The sequence below is a fragment of the Corapipo altera genome, unplaced genomic scaffold (assembly GCF_003945725.1).
Source record: "Corapipo altera isolate COAL_440 unplaced genomic scaffold, ASM394572v1 112, whole genome shotgun sequence".
Taxonomy (NCBI): Eukaryota; Metazoa; Chordata; class Aves; order Passeriformes; family Pipridae; genus Corapipo; species Corapipo altera.
In genome coordinates this window covers 5,310,465-5,328,004 of record NW_020884899.1, presented here as the reverse complement: position 1 = coordinate 5,328,004, position 17,540 = coordinate 5,310,465, and the positions used below count along the sequence as shown (strand labels likewise).

The 17,540-nt window shown below is 52.5% G+C and overlaps 1 protein-coding gene across 1 annotated transcript; it reads left to right on the top strand.

Annotated features, from left to right (window-relative positions):
* Positions 1 to 3,367: 3,367 nt before the first annotated feature.
* Positions 3,368 to 16,068, top strand: LOC113949912. The gene is made up of 4 exons (XM_027649049.1): positions 3,368 to 3,862; positions 3,976 to 4,086; positions 4,281 to 5,026; positions 14,790 to 16,068. The coding sequence occupies exons 3-4, from the start codon at positions 4,549 to 4,551 to the stop codon at positions 14,963 to 14,965; spliced, it is 654 nt and encodes a 217-aa protein (XP_027504850.1). The 5' UTR covers positions 3,368 to 3,862; positions 3,976 to 4,086; positions 4,281 to 4,548; the 3' UTR covers positions 14,966 to 16,068.
* The last annotated feature ends 1,472 nt before the right edge of the window (positions 16,069 to 17,540 follow it).

Sequence of the window (17,540 nt, the reverse complement as noted above, 5' to 3'; positions counted from 1 at the left end):
TGGAAGTTGCTTGGAAATGAAGTCGCTGTTGCAGGGTGTAGTGCAGAAGCTGAGCACAGCCAGGCAGGGAGGCAGGGAAGAGCATCTGGCCCATACAGGGATGAATGAAGGTCAGCATGCCTCATCCGTGGGAAGGCTGCAGAAACTGGGACAGGGACTGTGCAGCCCCCACGAGCTCGCATCTGGATAGGAACGTGGATGTCACCCTGCATAGTTAAAATTTGCATGGTTTGAAGAAGTCCTGTGAAGACCATTTTACCTTGTGCCATATGAGGGCGTAGATCTTTGTGCTTATTCTGCTGACAGCGTGTGGTGGTTTCTCTGGTGGGGGTCAGGGTTTGGTGTCGGCAGCCAGCACAGAAGACAGACACAAAAAACCACCTTAAGGCCGTAAAAATTACCCTTGGGCAAACAAATGTCTTGCTCAAAAGTGCACATGGAGATATTGCTGCTGGAGCTGCACCTCCTGATGACATTTTCTGCCAACTTCTGCATAGCTCTTGGCCAGGGTGAGACACAAAGCCTTCCTAAGCCACAGCCCACTGCACAGGGATAAACTCCTATGCTGGTCTCCACCCCTGCAGCTCTATTTGCACCTGACAGTTGTTGCCACATCCACAGCCTGTTGCCTCCATGTCCCTCATGTGCTGTTGAGGAGGACAAGCAGCCAGCAGTGGAGCTGGGAACAGAGTCAGATCTCCAGGCCTGGTGTAGCACCTGGGCTTCACCTTGTGTAGAGACCCTGAGATACGGTCCCAGACACAGACAGTAATCAAGACTGTCTCCTCTGGGCATTGCTAGCAACGTGTCAAGGCAGTTTTTCAGCTCTGCATGGACACCAGCATTATCAAAGACAAGTTCCAGTAGTCAGTTGGATCCTGCCTTAGTGGAAATAAAACACCAGTGCTTTGACTGTAGTTACATAGGGAATAAGCCATAAAATAAAAAAATACCAAGGAAATAGCTGAAACAAACCCTCGACATCCATCACGAGGGACAAGATCTTTCTTGACCCACTAAAAAATTATTTGTTCTTTTTCCCAGGGGCCAAACCACCACTCTTCTGCATGAGATATGTGTTTCATTGGATATGTGTGTATCCCTAAATTTAATTTGTCCAATTGCATTAGGACAAGCAGCTAATTCTAAAATTCATTTTGCTCCTATAATCAACCCCTCTGCCAAATGGCATTTGGGTGGAATTGTGGAGATTGTGATTTTTATTTAAAGTGATTTATTGAAATCATTAGCAATGTTCCCTAAGTGGAATCCATGGCAATCCTTTTAATCTTCCCCCCATCACAGTAAATGCAAACATTTTTTTTAATAACAGAGAGTTTGAAATATAAGGTTATTAAAATCCACATTTCTATATTTCTTCGTGCTCTCTCCCTCTGTAATGGGATGGAAACCATAATTGTGGAAATAAAGCCTCCCTTTCAGACCTGAGATGCAGAGAGTGTATAATGAACAGTTAAGCATCTATTTAGTCACTTTGAATTGATGAGGGTGTTAATGAAAATGAAAGGAGCCAACTTTCCTTCCACTCCAGGGAAACACAAAAGGTGGAGGGGTATTTTTGTGGTATTACCCTCAGCCCCTTTAATGAAGTCAGTGCCTGCAGCAGAACTCGGAGCTTCCCCAAGTGCTTTTCCAGCCTCTTCCCAGAAGTGCTCAGTGGAGGTGTAGGAAACCAAGGGGGTCTGCCCTGTGTCCCACTGGAGTGAGGTGTGGGCTGATGCCACCAGCTGTCCCCAGGCATGCAGACAGCTGCCACTTTTGCCCCCAGTTGCTCTGATTAATCTCCCCATGCATAAACAGCTTTACAAATCTTTTGCCTCAAATCACTCAGCTCCATGCCCTCCTGGGAATAAAAAGGCACAGCCTGGTGGGATCCTGCCTAGGATTGTCGCATCCCAGAGCCAGGCACAGGGATGGCTCAGCCTGGACCAGATTTTCTCTCTTCTTCCCTCTGGTTGATGCGCTGGTGCCATGGCAACTGCTAACACCAAACAACTGCTGTGAAATTACAGTTTCAGAGCAGCTTCGGTCCCCAAGGACCAGTGGGCATGTCCCAGGGGTTGTCCTCTCCTCCTGGGAACCCCAGCCAAAGGATGTGCCTCTGGAGCAGGGCAAAGCCAGCCTGCACTGAGTTCTCCCTGCATAGATCCCAGAACTCAGTTTGCATTGAAAAGTTTTTATAAAAAATAATCTTGCCATGTTTTCCCTCTTGGAAGGATAAAATCTGGTGAGAGGACTCAGAGCCTGAGAGAGGAGCCATTTGCCCTTAGCTCCTGACTCCTGCCCTGGCCCTCAAAACATCCCCATGGCTTCATGGTCTGGAGGCAGAGGGGCCACTTCGACCATGATAGTGGGGCAGGGGGACATCAGGACATGTCCTATTGCAGGATATGTATCCGTGCAGCTGTCCAGATGTCTTTCTGTAACTAGTCAGAGCTCAGTTACTTGTGAGAAGAAATTTTAGGATGCTGTTAAATGTTCCTGGGAGCCAGAATTCACTGTGACGTGGCCCAACACACACTCCATGGAGAGCAGAAAAGCTTTTCCCTCCACATCTTCTTTGCTCCTGGGCTGTACAATCTGTCCATCACAAACCTAAGCCCTGGTGATTTTATCATATGGGAGAGATGTTGCCATTTTATTTTATACTCTTCCAACCCCCAGGCAGCTGGCAGGATTGCTGCTGGCTGGTAACACACACAGACAGACACACACGAAAAGTTAATCTTTTGCTATTATTTCTCAGAAGCCCCATTTGGCTGCATTCAGGCCTAATGTGGTGATCTCCTTGCCCTCGTGACAGCTGTTTCTTACATGGGGAAGCAGCACGGAAAAAAAAAAAAAGGCAGAAGTGAAAAATGGAGCTGTGATTTATTTTCACCTCTGAATATAGAAAGGCAATTTCCCCCTCTCTAAGATGTCCTCTTCCTCCTCTTTAATTAAGTCCCAGTGCCTTCCAACCAAGCCAGAACCCCACTGAAATCCCATGCCAAGGCAGATGGGGAGATGAACAGAGTAGGGAACATGAACCAGTTTAAGACAATTATCAAGGTGACCAAGGACGGGGCTGGCTCTTACCAGTTGACACAGACAGCTAACCTGGGAGGGGAGAGGGTGAGGGAGCTCAGCGCCAAACCCTCCGGCCTTTCTGCAAACCAGGCATCCCTCCGATGCCAAAACTTTGCTGGGTGGAGGCTGTAGGAGGGGAAGCAGGGCTGTGGGGAGCACCACTCTTCTGGGATGCTGGCGGTGGGATTGATGATGTCCTCCCTCCTCCCGGCAGCGCCCGCGATTTGATTTCTCCCTGCCGGCGGCACAGCTCCCAGACAAAGGCTGTGCTCAGCGCGGGCGGGCTGGACCTGCGGGTACCCCCGCGCCCCCACACGCACGCTCCGGCTGCTCCCCGCCCTGCCCTCCACCTCTCCGAGAAGATCCAGCAGACGGATCAAAGCTCGTCTTTTTGCCACCGAAAGGATTAACTCCCCGGGGAGCAGCGGCGGAGGCTGAGCCTACGCTCCCGCCACGCATCGCCTGCTGCACGGCGCACTCAGGAGTTGTGGAGCCAAGCTCTCGACAGCTAATCCCCCTCCCTGCTGGAGCCGGGGCGGCTGGGGAGAGCGAGCCGGGCTGCTGGGCGAAGGGACAGGAGGGGAAGAGGACGGGGAGGAGTGTGCACACACACACACACACACATGCAGGCGTGCCCGCACTCCCCGCAGACGGCGGGCAGCGGCACCGCATCGGGGGCTGTGTGCGGGGAGCTCCGTAGGGAGCCGAGCGCTGAATAAAACAAGCTGGAGCATCAAGCGAGGGGATCTGCTCGCTTGGAAAAGTCTTTGAGGTAAATAAAACCCGAGAGCGGCAGCTTCTGGGCTGGGCTGCCCTGCGCGGACCGTGTGCTGGGCTCATTGCTGGCGTGGCCGTGGTCTCTGATTATGGGTTTTGTTTTTAAAGGAATCGATCGGGAGATGCCGGCAAAAGAAGTTGGTGAAAGCCGGGCTGGAAGGGCCGGGAGCTGCGCGCCGCCGGCTCCATCAGACGCCGGGAGCAGCTGAACTTTGTGGGGTTTGAATCTGTGTTTCTGTTCTGCGAACGCTTCGGGAGAGTCACAGCGCGGCATCGCACACCTTGCGCCTGACCGAGCCTGGGGAACAGCAAAGGGGGGATTTCTGTCTCTCCAAGGACCATCGCCCGTGAAAAAAAAAAAAAAAAAAAAGAAAAAGAAAGCTGGAGAAAGGCAATTTATCTTTCTTTTCCAGATGACTGAAAACACCCACAGGATCCTGTCTCTCCGGTTTTCATCAGTGAGTAGCATCAGGGAGAGACGGCTGAGGAACAAAAATGATATCAGTCAAAATCGTTCCAGCATCTACTTTTTCCTAAGGAACTTCATGCCCATAGGGGTTTTCTATGGGCATTTCCAGGAGTGAGACTGAGGTACCACAGATGCATCCCTACTGGATCATGTAAGAATTTTCGAATTAAAAACCTACCCCGTCAAGACCTTCTCTGCCCGGTTTGCAGTACATGGTTTGGTGTAAGTACAGCAATTCTCGCCTCTTTCTCTCCTTTTTAAGTCTCTTGAGCTTGGAGATCTCTTTCCTCATTGCAATTATGATTATTTGCAACATCAGTGCCATCAAAGATTGGAGCACTTTCCTCTCCCAGATCCTCCCCAGCGTTAACAAGACTCTGAACTTGGTACAGCAAGTGGAAGCCACCACCAGCTCGGTGGTAAGTGTCCTCCAGGACCCTGAGCAGGACAACTACCTGTCCAATAGCCAGTCCATGAACTCCAGCAACTTCACAGCTGGCCTGGACCACTTGTTCCAGTACTCATACTCGGACAATGACCAGCTCTACAAGGAGTACAAACCCCCTCCTCGAGATGCCATTCCTCTGCCCAAGGCTGTCCTCTACCTTCTCATGGCAGCCCTGGTGGTGGTGGCAGTGGCATACGCCATCGTTGGGCATCTCATCAAAGACCTCATTTACGACTTTGTAGGTGAGTGCAGGCTTCACACGTTGTGTGCATGTGGCCAAAAAAAGCCTGGTGCAAAGCCTGGAAGTGCTGGCTCGCGTGTCTACTTTGATTTGGATGGGGTTTAGACCAATCCTTGACCCTTTCACATTTGGAAGACAATTCGTTTAATGTTCTGAGTTCTCCAAATTGAGGTGTATGTTGACCAACTTCCTAGAGAAAATCCTTGGGTTTAGCCCCCTTCCTAAAGAAACAAAGCTTGTGCGTGCATGCGTGCGTGTGTATAAATGTGTATGTGCATGAGTCAGTGTTGCCAAATGACTGTAAAATCCTTTGGCCAGTTTCAACTAAGCTTGGATTAGAGGTCTCCAACATGAAAAGTTTCATGGCAACAAATAGCTGAACACAGGATAACAACCCACTAGTGCATTATGAAAGAAAAGCTGCCATATGAGCTTAACTCCTTATTAGACACTAGTGAATCCACAAACTCCTAGGAAACACAGCTCAGCAGTCTGGCTCCCTTGTACAGCCCCTAGCATAGCCATCACAGCCTCTGCAACAAATCTATGCAAAGACAGCTCAAAGAGTGTGCATTTTTGTGAGGTTTGGCTTCCTGGCTCTTTGGTTTCACTGTGTTGCTGATGAACACGGTCCCTCACCATCAGGGACAGGAGTGCAAACACTCTGCTGGCTGCTGTGGTCAGGCTGTGGTGTAGGCAGAGGTGCAGACAGAGGTGCTTTGCTGCTTATGGCAAGCCCTCAGTGATTTTGCCCTGTAATTTGTAAGGCTGGTCATGCTGGGGAGTGCAAATGTGCCTGATTCCCTTCTTAAACCTCAGTACTTTTGGCTCCAACAGCCAGCTCACCATGTCCTTTTGGGGGTCAGGGCCTTGCTGCAGGGTGCTGGTGACAGCTTTCCAGCTTATATGGGGGGCCAGGAGGGATACCGAGAGGGGTTTAAGCTCCTGGTTTGCAGAAGTGGGAGCAATGTCCTCCTCAGGGGAGCAGAGCTGAAATCCCTTTGCACACCCTTGCTCTGAGCCATGGACGAAGCCCTGCAGGCTCCATCTCTGCAGTGGGAGGGAGTTCACGCTCATCTGGAACAAAATCCACATGTTCATCCTCGAATCCCTTTATTTCCCTGCTCCTGGGACACAGGAGACACACACCAGCCAAAACTCCATCGGTGCCTGTGGGGCGTGCAGCACCCATGCCTTGCTGATGGGAGGGCAAGCCAAGTCCCTTCTGGAAAGGATCATGACTAGGCAGAGGATGGCAGATCCAGGACACAGGGATTCAGGGAGGGGGTATTTGGGACAAGAAAGGTCAAACCTCCTGGCAGGGTACAGTACTTGGGATCTCACATGAAGCTCAGACAAGAAAACAGTGGGGAGCAGCTGCTGAGGAGGCTTTCTTCACCCCAGATGGAAGGGGATGGATAAATTGTCTTAAGTGTTAAATTTAACACTTAATCAGCAGCTTTCTGGGGCTGTAACATCACCCAGCTCTGCCACTCATCTGATTTAGAGTTGCCTTCCCAACAAAGATAGGCAGTGGGGACAGCACCTAAAAATACACCTGCTGCTGCCCCAAGACGCTCAAAGGACCAGGTCAGTCCAGGTCAGAAACTGCCTCGAAGTGGGGGCTGGTCCAGCTGCAGTGTCCCCACAGAGCAGGTGCCCCTGCCCTAACTTCTGGGGTCCTTGATGCAGGAGAGCACAGATGTGAGTGCTCAAACTCGCCCCTTGGTTGGGTACTGCAAAGTAGGGCCAAAATTGGTACAAACGCCATGCCCCTATGGGCAGGGAGGGAGGCTGCAGCCACGGTCCGGGACATCCGTGCCCCTGACTGTGCTATTTCCAGCTCAGCAGCAATGCTCCCTGGTGACCTTTAGCTTCAGCCTCTGCGTGGGACGAGGTCAGCAGGGTGCCCCTTCCTCGCAAAGCCTTTTGCAAAGGGACTTCCACAGCCTTTCACAGCACCACGGCCATCGCGGGGCTGGGCAGGCACAGGGACAGCCCCGGGGTCTGCCCGCTCCCCGCCACTTCGGAAGAAGCCCTTTCCCAGTTCAGTGCCCTCGCTGAGGGCAGAGCGTTCTCTCCCTGCCCAGGGTGGAGGTAACGCCTCTCCAAGTTAGGGTCAGAAATCCAGATGTGAGCTTCTTCCCCATCCAGGCAGAGAGGAAAAGGCGTTTCCAGAACTCCAGCAGCACCCCTCAGCGCCGAAGGCTGCCTCCAGCTCATCCTAGTTAGCACTCCGGGCCTGTCTTCCCACAGCTGATACGCTTAAAATGAGCCAGTCCTCGGGAGGAGAGCGGAGGAGCCTGTGTTTGTTAACACTGCCAAGGAACAGCCTTTAAAGAGAAGGTTTCATTTGAATGAGTTTGCATAAAATTACTTTAGGGACAGGACAGAGGGACCAAGGGATAGTAAATAAGAAGCTGGCCTATTAGCTGCCTTTAACACAATGCCTGGATTTATATACTCGGCAGCAGCTCCAACCTCTGCTATCAGCCTTTCTGCACTAACCATATTTAGAAGGATACAGAGAGAGATGGAAATAAGATGCCAAAGGGCTGGAGCCTGTTTCAGGGAGATTAAAGTGTGAATAGTTAATCGCTACTTTAAAGAGTCACTTGGAAGCATCAAAGATGATTTTGACTCCTCAATAACAGCTTGTCAGACATGGCTTGGGAAGTCAGAGCATCACCCAGCCCTGTGCACTCACAGGGACTGTGAGAAGCAGGCGCTGGGCTTGGTTTGGGATGGCAAAGGGGTTCTCGGGATGCTGCCAAGCTCTTCCCCTGTGAAATCTGAACAGGTATTTGAGACGCTGACACCTCTCTTGCAGATGCTTCTTAAAAAATCAATTAGAGCTTGCCCAGTCATCCCCAGGGGAGATGAACAGTGCTGCGATGCCCAGGTGGGTGGGGAGGAGTGGAAAATGGGAGGCTGCTTTGGAGGAGGGGGAAAGATGCATTGTCGGAGAGGAGGAAGGCAGTGCACCTGGATATGGATAGGAGGGCTCTGAAAGAGACCCTCTTCAGATCTTCCTGCAGAGACCTGACCAAGGATAGCCCAAAATACCTTAATTTCTCTCTGATCCCTCTCCCCTTGCTCTGAGCTGACAAAGTCTCATGTTTGACACTCTCCCAAAACTCATCAGACGTCTCTGCTTGGGGATGGATGCGAGCCCCCTGATGAGGTAGAAAGGCTCCTGCGTGAGCGCAGCTCAGACCCAACCACCAGTTAAGGCAAATTGGGTCGAAGCATTTGGAAAGCTGCTTAACTCGGAAGCGCTGGAGAGCTGCCAGAGCCGGCGCTGCGGCGAAGAGCCGGCTTGGCAAATGACAAGCCTGTCACCAACGTACGAAGCACCTAATTACTGCAATCCTTGGGAATCGGCCCGCCCTCCCTCCTCCGTCCCCAGCAGTTCACTGAATAGCACCCTTATTTAAACGTAAAATAGGAGGAAAAAGGGTAAAAAATAAAAAGTTTGACTGGAAACAAAGCTGTTGCTATGGAGACTGCACTCTTGTGGTCCCCGGGAAAGGGGAAAGCATCTCGCTCCTGCGCGGGAACCACACGGGAAGGGTCTGATGGTCTGCGTGGGAGCGATGCTCCGCAGGGAGACCTTCGCTGGTGTCACCCGAGGTGACAGCCGAGGTCTCCTCTGAGTTGCTGATCTCCAGAGGAGACCTTGGAGGAAACTTTTCCTTTGGGAATGGGCCCAAGGCAGATGCCCAGCTGGGGCAAAGCAGGGCGGGTTCACTGACACTGGGGGGACTGTGCTGGTCGATGCTCTGGGACTGCTCAAAACCCTGCACCGTTCTTGGAGCGGAGTCTTTCTTTTCTTTGCCCTTTTGACCCACCGGCTGTATTTTTATTTTTCATCCTTATCTCTAACTGCCACATTTCAGGCTTCTTTAGGAAACGGTCTCCTTGAACAAAGAAACTGTGCATGAATGTAACATTGCTGAAAATAGCTGCTGGGTGATCCTGCAGGGACTTGGGATCCACTTTTAATTGCTCCACACAGAACTGCAGGGCTCGTAGGATAATTCAGCCCACGGCAGGGATTGCAGACAGCATCTTAGACCCATCAGAGAGCACTTACATGTCTTCTTTTCAGGCTCTGTTTTGAGGATGATTTCCTTTGCTTCCCAAAGTTGTGGGAAAAGAAGATACCACATCATGTTCCCTTCTGTTTCTCCATCTCAGTGCTAACCCACCTCTGACACTAACACCCCACCTCAGTTTCCCTTCTGGTGCATGGGGGTATATCAGGGGTTCCTGAGCTGCTGTTTATGGGCGCTGATGTCTAGCAGTGGCTGCTGTAGGGTGCCTTTCACTGGGTTAGTTCCCACTCCCGTGGGAGTGTACTAACTGCCTGCACTAACAGGCAGATGCCCCATCCCCACATCCACTCTGGCATTGCCGCGGCCACAGGCTGCAGCTGTTGGCCAAACAAATGGCTGCAGTGGCCTTGCCCTGCAAAGAGAAGAGAGAGGTGGCCCCACTCCAGGATAGCTGCATTTGCAGCCAAATCTTTGAAGCACAAAGCCGGAGCAGTGGAACGGCTTCCAGCATGCGCTGCCGGGGATCGACCAAGGCTGGCCCCAGGGATGCACCATCCCACAGCACCATTTCCAGCCCTGCCATCGTGTGATCCAGGTCCCTGGGGCAAGGACTGTGCCTTTCTACTCCTCTGCAAGCACTGGTCTTTCTTGAGCTGAGAACCAACCACAACTCCTCCTCACTCTCTGGCCATCCTCACTCTGCCTCTGGGGAGAACATCTAAGGCTGGAAGATACGGAGAGCAAATATCCACTCCCAGGAGCACGCCTGCCTCCCACCTACCACACCTGAGTCATCACCTCTCTGAGACCCACTCTCTGGAGCAGCAATGCTGTTCGATGGATGGGACTGGGATCAAATTCAGGCTTGGTCCAGGGTTGTTCTGGTGCAGAGAAGCTGTTTTTAAGAGAATATCATAATTAATTGAATGCCTTTTCCATGTCATGCCCTTTCCCTACCAGATGCTTCATGTTGATGACAGCTCTGCACAGGGACAATGTCCTTACCTGTCTATCAGCAAAGCAGTATGCTCATGTTGCTTGGGGTGCAGGACAATTTTGACTCAGCCAGCACAGCAAAGCTAACAAATTTCTTCAAAAGGGGGAAGGAAGAACAGACTCCGACAGCAAGTTCATTTAGAAAGATGTGAATCTGGGGGGAAAGGGGATTTCTAACAAATTACTGTTGCCGGGGCAAACACAGGTTTTCCAAAAGAACAAACCTGGGAGTTATCTGCTGATTTTGGTAATGAATCAGTAGAGCCTGTCCTGCAAATGAGACAGATACAATGTCCAGCTGCGAATGCTGCATCCTGTCAAACACATGAGGGATACCCTTGAACTCCTGTCCATCGGGAACGCTTTGGCCAGAGCTGGTCCAGCCTTACTGCAGAACACAGTGTGATTGCTGGGTCAGGACTTGTTTCAAAGAAAAAGGAGCTTCTGCTCCTGCTGCTGGGAAAAGGGCTTTTTTAGCAGCTGCTTTCACACCCAGCTCCATTTAAAGCAAAATTAGAGCACGAGTTTGATTGTTCATCGAATATGCTACCCCTTCCTTTCCTTGTTTCCATCTCCACAGGGACCGTGAATGTCTCACTCCCCCTTTAAATTTTAGCCCTTTCTCCCACCTGCCTCTGCTCTTCTGCTGGGGATGTCTCTTTTTCAGTGGCTGAAGTGCCTCGTGGACATCCCACCCTGTCACCAATGAATGCAAGGGACCTGGACACTCCTACTGGGATGAGACTGGGGGTAGAGCATCCCTGTGCTCCTCTGCACACAGACAGCGGGAAGCTGTTCCCTGCTGCCTGCATCATAAGGGTTTTCAAGTGAGGACCATCCTTCATGCTGCTGGTACAAGGAGGGCACACTGTGACATCTGGGCAACCCCAGTGTTTTTCTGCCCCCAAAACTATGGTGCATCTCAAGGGTCTGCTTCCAGGGGTGCTGTCAAAGGCTCTGACAGAGCCAGGGAAGTGCAGAGGAGCTTCGTGCCACATTTCTCTGCGACTTAGGGATAATTTAATAGTGTTGCTATTCCACAACTCCTGATTTGCCCAATCTGCTCTATCTTGTCTCTCCAGCTGCTTTGGATCAATCGATCTGTATCGATCTCACCCCACCTCAGCACTTCCCACCTCTCCATTCGCCCCGCAGACCTCAGCAGGCACACTGAGCCTCAGCAGCTCCTGAGGAGCAAGGAGAGGCGTCTCTCGGTCAGATGCTGCTCCCCCAGCCTGGCTGAGAAAGTCACTTTGTCCCTTTCTTTTATCCAAGACATTCACAGACATGCCCGTGTGCATGCCCTGGATTTTGCAGCACGCATTACGAGCTCCTTCCAGTGGCTGGGTAGGGGCAGGAAATGCTTTTTCTTATCTCCAGAGTGCAACTGTCCTGGGTCCAGAGGTGCCACTGCCCCAGGAGCACACTGTGTAGTCCCTGCTCACCCCAACTCTGCCCTTGGGTGTCCCAGGACCATTGGGTGTCCTGGCTTAGCCTGATTTTGCTTGCCTTCTTGCTGGAGATTGCATGAGCACATATGTGGACTTTGATCCAAAAGAGGATTTTGTTTTCCTCTCACTGGCAATTGTGTCTATTTTTTGTTGCTCATTCAGCCCCCCCACCACATGCAAGAGACAGAGAGAGAAATACCTGACACGATGCTAAGGGCTACAGCTACCTTCAGCTGTCACCACCATGCCTTGGCTCCCAGCCCTTCACCACCCTCTATTACCCCATTACACCTCCCCTCAGGTTCATTATCCGAGGTTTACATCATGTGCTTGTGCATGACGTGAGGTTGTGCATCCCATCCCCTGCAAAGGCCCTTCCGCATCAGAGCAAGGTTTAATCCCATTGACGCCAAAGATGTGCAGGTCTCCTCTCTCTTCTCCGTCACTCCTCCCCAGACATCCCACAGGGGAACCTGTGAGACCTTGGTTTCTCACCCACAAACTGAGAGGAGCCACAGGGTGAAACTGGGGAGGAGCGTGCGTGGCTGGGACAGATCCAGCAGTGGCTGGCAGGGGAGATGAGGGTGCTGACATTTTTATGGTTGTTTGTCCAGGGTCCTGCTGGCAGGAGATTCTCTGCCAGCTCCACGGGGCCTCGCTCCCCTCTTCCACACATGGCAACACGCTGAAGTTACAGGCCATAAATGGCCACAAATAACGTGTAATTGTGTAATTACTTCACTCCTTACTTACACAGTCAAATCATAAAGGCATCGCAGTAAATACCCTCTAATGACAGCCTAATTACATCTTCCTGCAGATTACTGGGTAATTAGATCCAGCAGGCTCCAGAAATAATTCCCAGGGAAGCAGTGGTTCGGATTAGCGCGTACAATCCAGCCTGCTCTTACCCGGGAATTAGACTGTGGCAGCCTCACACAAGCCACCTTCCCCAGGCACCCTGGTCAGCCACATTCCCTTTGGTGACGGTGCATTTTGACCCTTTTCCCATAGAAATGGCTTTTGCTGGTCCCCTTGGTGCTCTTCCAAAACACCCATCCCCTGCATTTCTGCCTTTATCACAGTGCTGCATCCAGCTCCAGCTTCTTCTGCTGCCTGCAAATGTCCCCAAGGTTTCGTCATTTGGCCACCAAGTGCCACTCCCCCTAACTCACAGGCATCCAATGCTGAGCTCTTTGCTTCCTATTGCTCACAGCAATCCTCATCCAGTGGCTCCCAGGATATTTGGGGACCCATAGCCCCTTTTCCTACAGGTTATTCCCCTTCTTCCTTGCTGGACCAGCCCCTGCTCCCACTGGAGTTTTACAGCTGACGTCAAGGAAAGCAAGCCAAGACCTTTAATAGTATCTGTAGGAGGCAATCTTGTTACTGCCTTTGGATTCTCCTCACAGCAAGTGTCTGTGCAGGGACTGGAGGAGCCTGGAAGGTCTTGGGGGCAAGAGTCTGGGGCTCTGTCTGGCATGGACCCAGCCCAGGCTGCAGGGCCAGACCAGGAAGAAGATGGTGAGGTGTTTGGCTTTAGTCTAAATCCAGTAAAGCCAAGCAAAATTGAAGCTACAAAGGGAAAAATATCTAAATGAGCTTTTTGGACTTGGGTGATTTCCTTGGGGAAGTGTTGTAACGGGGAGCCCAGGCTCTGGCTGGGGCTGTGGATCATGCAAGTGAAAGCTAAATGCCTTGGTTGGGACTTGGGGCAGACCCAGGACTCCCCAAAAACCTTTAGACCACATCTTTGCTGAGATTCCCAATCACTCTTGCCAGCACTGTGGTAGCTGAGGGAACTGTGGTGGTTCTTCTCCTGTCATTCCCATTGCACAGCCAGCAGACCCTGCTAGCGCACTTATGGAAGTAAAGAAAAAAGCAAAACCAAGAAAAAACAGTCACTCTCTGGACATGTTGCCTGTGCCCAGTGTGGTGGGAGCATTATCCTCCTTGGAGCCAGCAAATTTGACCTACAGTGCACACACTGAGTTGCAGAGAGAACCACAGGTCATTCTCGTCTCTCTTCTCACACCTGCAGAAATGTCTGGACACCACTGGCGAGCTGAGAAATTAGATCTTTCATTCCCTTCACACTTGATGGCATTTGCCATCATTCAGCCTTGGTTTTGCTGCAAAACTTTTTTCTGCAGCCCATGAGAAAGGCAGCGTTTCACTGGGAGTGTATTTCTCTGTCCCTGCTCCACCAGGCAGCCCACATCCTCCACCGAAGAGCTGCAGTTGAAATGCCCTGTGGGGACAGAAAATACCCCATGCCACAGAGGAGAGAAATGGTATTTCTTGAGAGCAATCCATTGGCAAATAGGTGGAGTCCCTCAGAAAAAGGTAAACCAGGCTGGCCCTTTTGTCTGTCTCCTGACAGCTGTCTCCACTTTATTTTGGGAGCAGGGCTAAACCAAGGGGTGTTGATGCTCCACTGCCCACCACCACCAGGTTCTAGGGTTCTTCTCGCCTCGCCTGGATTTCCCCAGCTTTGGTTTCCTCGTTGTTGCTGCCTTCCCATCGTGGCTGGGCATGGGCTCTCACTGCCCAAACAGCCAAATTTTTTAAAAAAATAGCTGCTTGGGAAGCAGCACCACCTTCCTCCCCTGAGCTGCAGCTCCCTGCACTGCAGAGGGTGTCTTGGTCATGCCACCATCCAGCAGTGACACTGTGTTTTGGACAGTCACCCTCAAGGTTGTGAGAGTGGCTGGATCAGCTCAGAGCCACGTCCTGCTGCTCTGGTGACCAGCAAGGAGCACAGGCTCAAAGCTGCCATGGAGGGTTTGAAGCCCTGATGTGGCTGTGATACACTCTTGAGGCAGAAAAGCCATGTCCCAGCCATGCCTCCAGCCCAGTTTGGATGTCACATAGTTATTTAATTGTCCCCTCTGTTTCTGACAGCAAAAACCCACTGTAGAGAAATACATTGCTGGAGAGCCCAGATGCACACTTCACTTCACAGGCACGTCATTCCCATTTTTGGGATTACCAGAGTGATTTCATTTGCCTAAGCTGGGACGGTTTCCAGAAGCCAGCAGCCTGAAAACCTGCTCAGAGCTGGGAAGAGCAGAGACTGCAACTCCACAGGAGCAGAAGGGACTGAAAGGGCAGTGGTGGGCAAGGGACCCTCCTGGGAGGGCGAGAACCCAGAGTGAGAGCTAGGATGTAGCAGGACGCAGCAATTTTCCAGCTGGCTTGGGCTGTGGGAACAGGCAGAGGTAATCAGGGGCTTGTTTTGTGCTTTTCCCTCCTCCAGACTGGATCTTTGGCCCCAACCCGGACGACAACAGCAACAAGAGCGACATCAACTGCATCAGCAACAGCGTCAACGAGATGAGCGAGATGCCCGAGGCGCCGCGGCACCGGGACCGGCAGCCCCAGGACGTGGTCATTGCCATCGGCGAGACTTGCCACTTGCCACAACAGACGTGACCGGCGCGATGTCCGGGCCAGGCGGGATGGAGCAGCGGGATGGAGCAGCAGGATGGAGAGCAGGAATGGAGCAGAGAGATGGAGCGGAGGGATGGAGCAGTGGAACAGTGCAGCAGCCACCTTGCAGGACCGGGCAGTGAGAGGAAGGGATGGGCAGAGCCGGCGCTGCGGAGCAAAGCCCTTCTCCCGCTGGCTTTGCCTCTAAGGACCTTGCTGGGGTGGGTGGCATTGCCCCTTCTCCCAGGCTTGTCAGCCCTGTCCTGACATCTGCCCGTGGGTTTGTGACCCCTTCTTTGTTCCCTGTGAATAGCAAAAAAGAAAAAGCAAATGCAAAATACACCCACCAAGCAAAGCTTGCAAGAGAAATGAGCTGGAGAGAGGCCGGGCGGTCCTTTGGCATGTGGCTGTCCAGTGGCATGGGAATGGGGTGGTGAAAAGGGCAAAGGAGACAAGGAGGCGGCAGAGAAATGGGGGTATCTGTGTTTCTGGGGACAGGTCCGGGACACAGCTGGGAGCTGGGGGCTGCAGAAAGACACAGAAAGGTCAGTAGGGGCCAAATCCAGAGCTGTACTTTGGTGACCTGCCTGGGTCATCACTCCTCTCCTTAGTTTTGCAGCTCCAGCTCACAGCCTATTTCAGCAGGTGCATCATTCCTTGGTCCCAGTGCCTCTTCCTGATGAAGATCCCTTTGCTCTCCACATCTTTCCTGAACTTAAAAAAAAGGTTATACTGATGGCCCGCAGACCTGACCCTGAGAAAAGGCAATGGTCCAGACTTCTGCCTCTGCATTCAGGGAGGCAAGCCCTGCCTTTCCCAGCCTGCAGTACCCAGCACACCATGAATAGCAGGGGCTAGAACAGCAATTTTCCCCTTCTGAAAGTGGTTGAGGAAAATGGATGCAGTTTCAACCTCCTGCTCCAATGGCTTTAATGAGAGCCATTACCAGCAGTCCCACGCTGGGGCTTTGTTGGCTTTGCAGGATATTTCCACAAACCTCCCCCCAGTAATTAACCATTTCCAATCAGACACAGCGTTGCTGCCACCACCATTTTCCTCCATTATTTTGGCCCTGGGTTTGTAGTGTGCCTGCTCTGGCACCCGCCAGCCATCTCCTGTGGGGCTGTGAAGGGGAGCTGGGCAGCAATGCCCTGGCAGCATGTGAGGATGCTGGCGGGGTGATCCCATAACTCTCGGCCCTTGGGAATGGAACTTTAGCACCAGAGCTGGCTGTGGGCTGGGGAAACTGGGAAGGTCCAGATTTCTGGGGGACAGGAGGTTGTATGGGGAGGGGCTGGTTTTCTTGTTCCCCTGCCCTTTCAACATCTGGGGGCTGGAGATCAGGGTTACCCAGGTGCCTCTGGCCACTGCTCGGGAGGGACAGCGAGACCATGTGTCTCACACTGGCACTGCTCTCAGAGGCACTGGTCCCTGCCAAGGGTTCATGCCACTCACTGGGCACAACAGGTCCCTCCCTGGCTGCAGGAAACAGCCCCGGTGACTTATCTGCACTGTGGACACATCGACTGCTGGAAATAAGGTGGAGGCTTCCCTGAGGATGGAGGCAGCCACCTCCACTCCAGCCGGGCTCTTGCTCCCTTCCTGTGACACCTCGGGTCCCATGTGACGCGGTTTGACCCTGAGGAGATGCTCCTGCACCAACCAGCAACCCGCACCCAGGGCCAGCCTGGCTGACACCCACCCGAGGCCACCATCCTCCGAGCAGGAGCAGAAGGAAGGAGCCAAGCTCCCTCCTGTGGCCACCTTCATCGGGGTCCACCAGACTGCTCAATTCTGGGAAGGGGCTGGTGAGGAAGTACCCTCAGCCCACTCCCCTCAGCCTCTTGGAGCTGGCCTCTTGAAGCCCCTCTTTTGCAGGGATGCAAGGAGGGATCCTGGTGTTGTGTCCATTTCCCAGACCAACCGAGCCCTGGGTAATGTTACAGCAGCGTGCATGGCGAGGGGAACCACCAACCATCTCCCTGAGCCAAGGGGTCACACCTGGTCAATGCCAGGAATCAGGTTGGCACCAGAGGTCCACATGACCCCATGGTTGTAGCTGCTTTTATAACTGACCCCACTGGAACCTGGCACATGCCAGGGGAATACCGAAGTTTCCCACACCACCTTCCTTCACATCCCCCCATCCCTGCATCTTTGCCCTCATCACCATCATCTGGCACCTGCCTTCCCCCTGCCTGGTCCCCAGACATGTCACCAGACACAGCAGTAGTGCTGAGGTCTGAGGATGACTGTGAGCCTGTCAGAGAGTCCCAATGCTGTGGAGCCATTTCACCTCTGGACACTGGAGGCAGAGTGTGGCTTTTGGCTGAAAGCAACCCCGTCCCTCCAATAATTCAGTGTTTTTCTGTTCAGCCATCCACTTATGCAGCTGGCTGCGTTTTGGAGGGCATCTCCAGTACCCTCAGAGGACCTCTGAAGCAGGGTGGCAGGACAGGACCAGGCAGATGAGTAAAGCTTTGAGGACGGGGAAGGGAGAGCTCCACATTTTTCACTGGGGGCCAGTGCAAATGGTACAGCACCCTGATCTGCTCCTCTTGCCCAGCAGGACCCCCTC

Excerpts from the sequence above, each read along its gene's own strand:
- LOC113949912 (XM_027649049.1), top strand. The coding sequence starts at position 4,549 with ATGGTTTGGTGTAAGTACAGCAATTCTCGCCTCTTTCTCTCCTTTTTA. Across the intron at positions 5,027-14,789 it reads CCTCATTTACGACTTTGTAG|ACTGGATCTTTGGCCCCAAC; the intron begins GTGAGTGCAGGC and ends TCCCTCCTCCAG.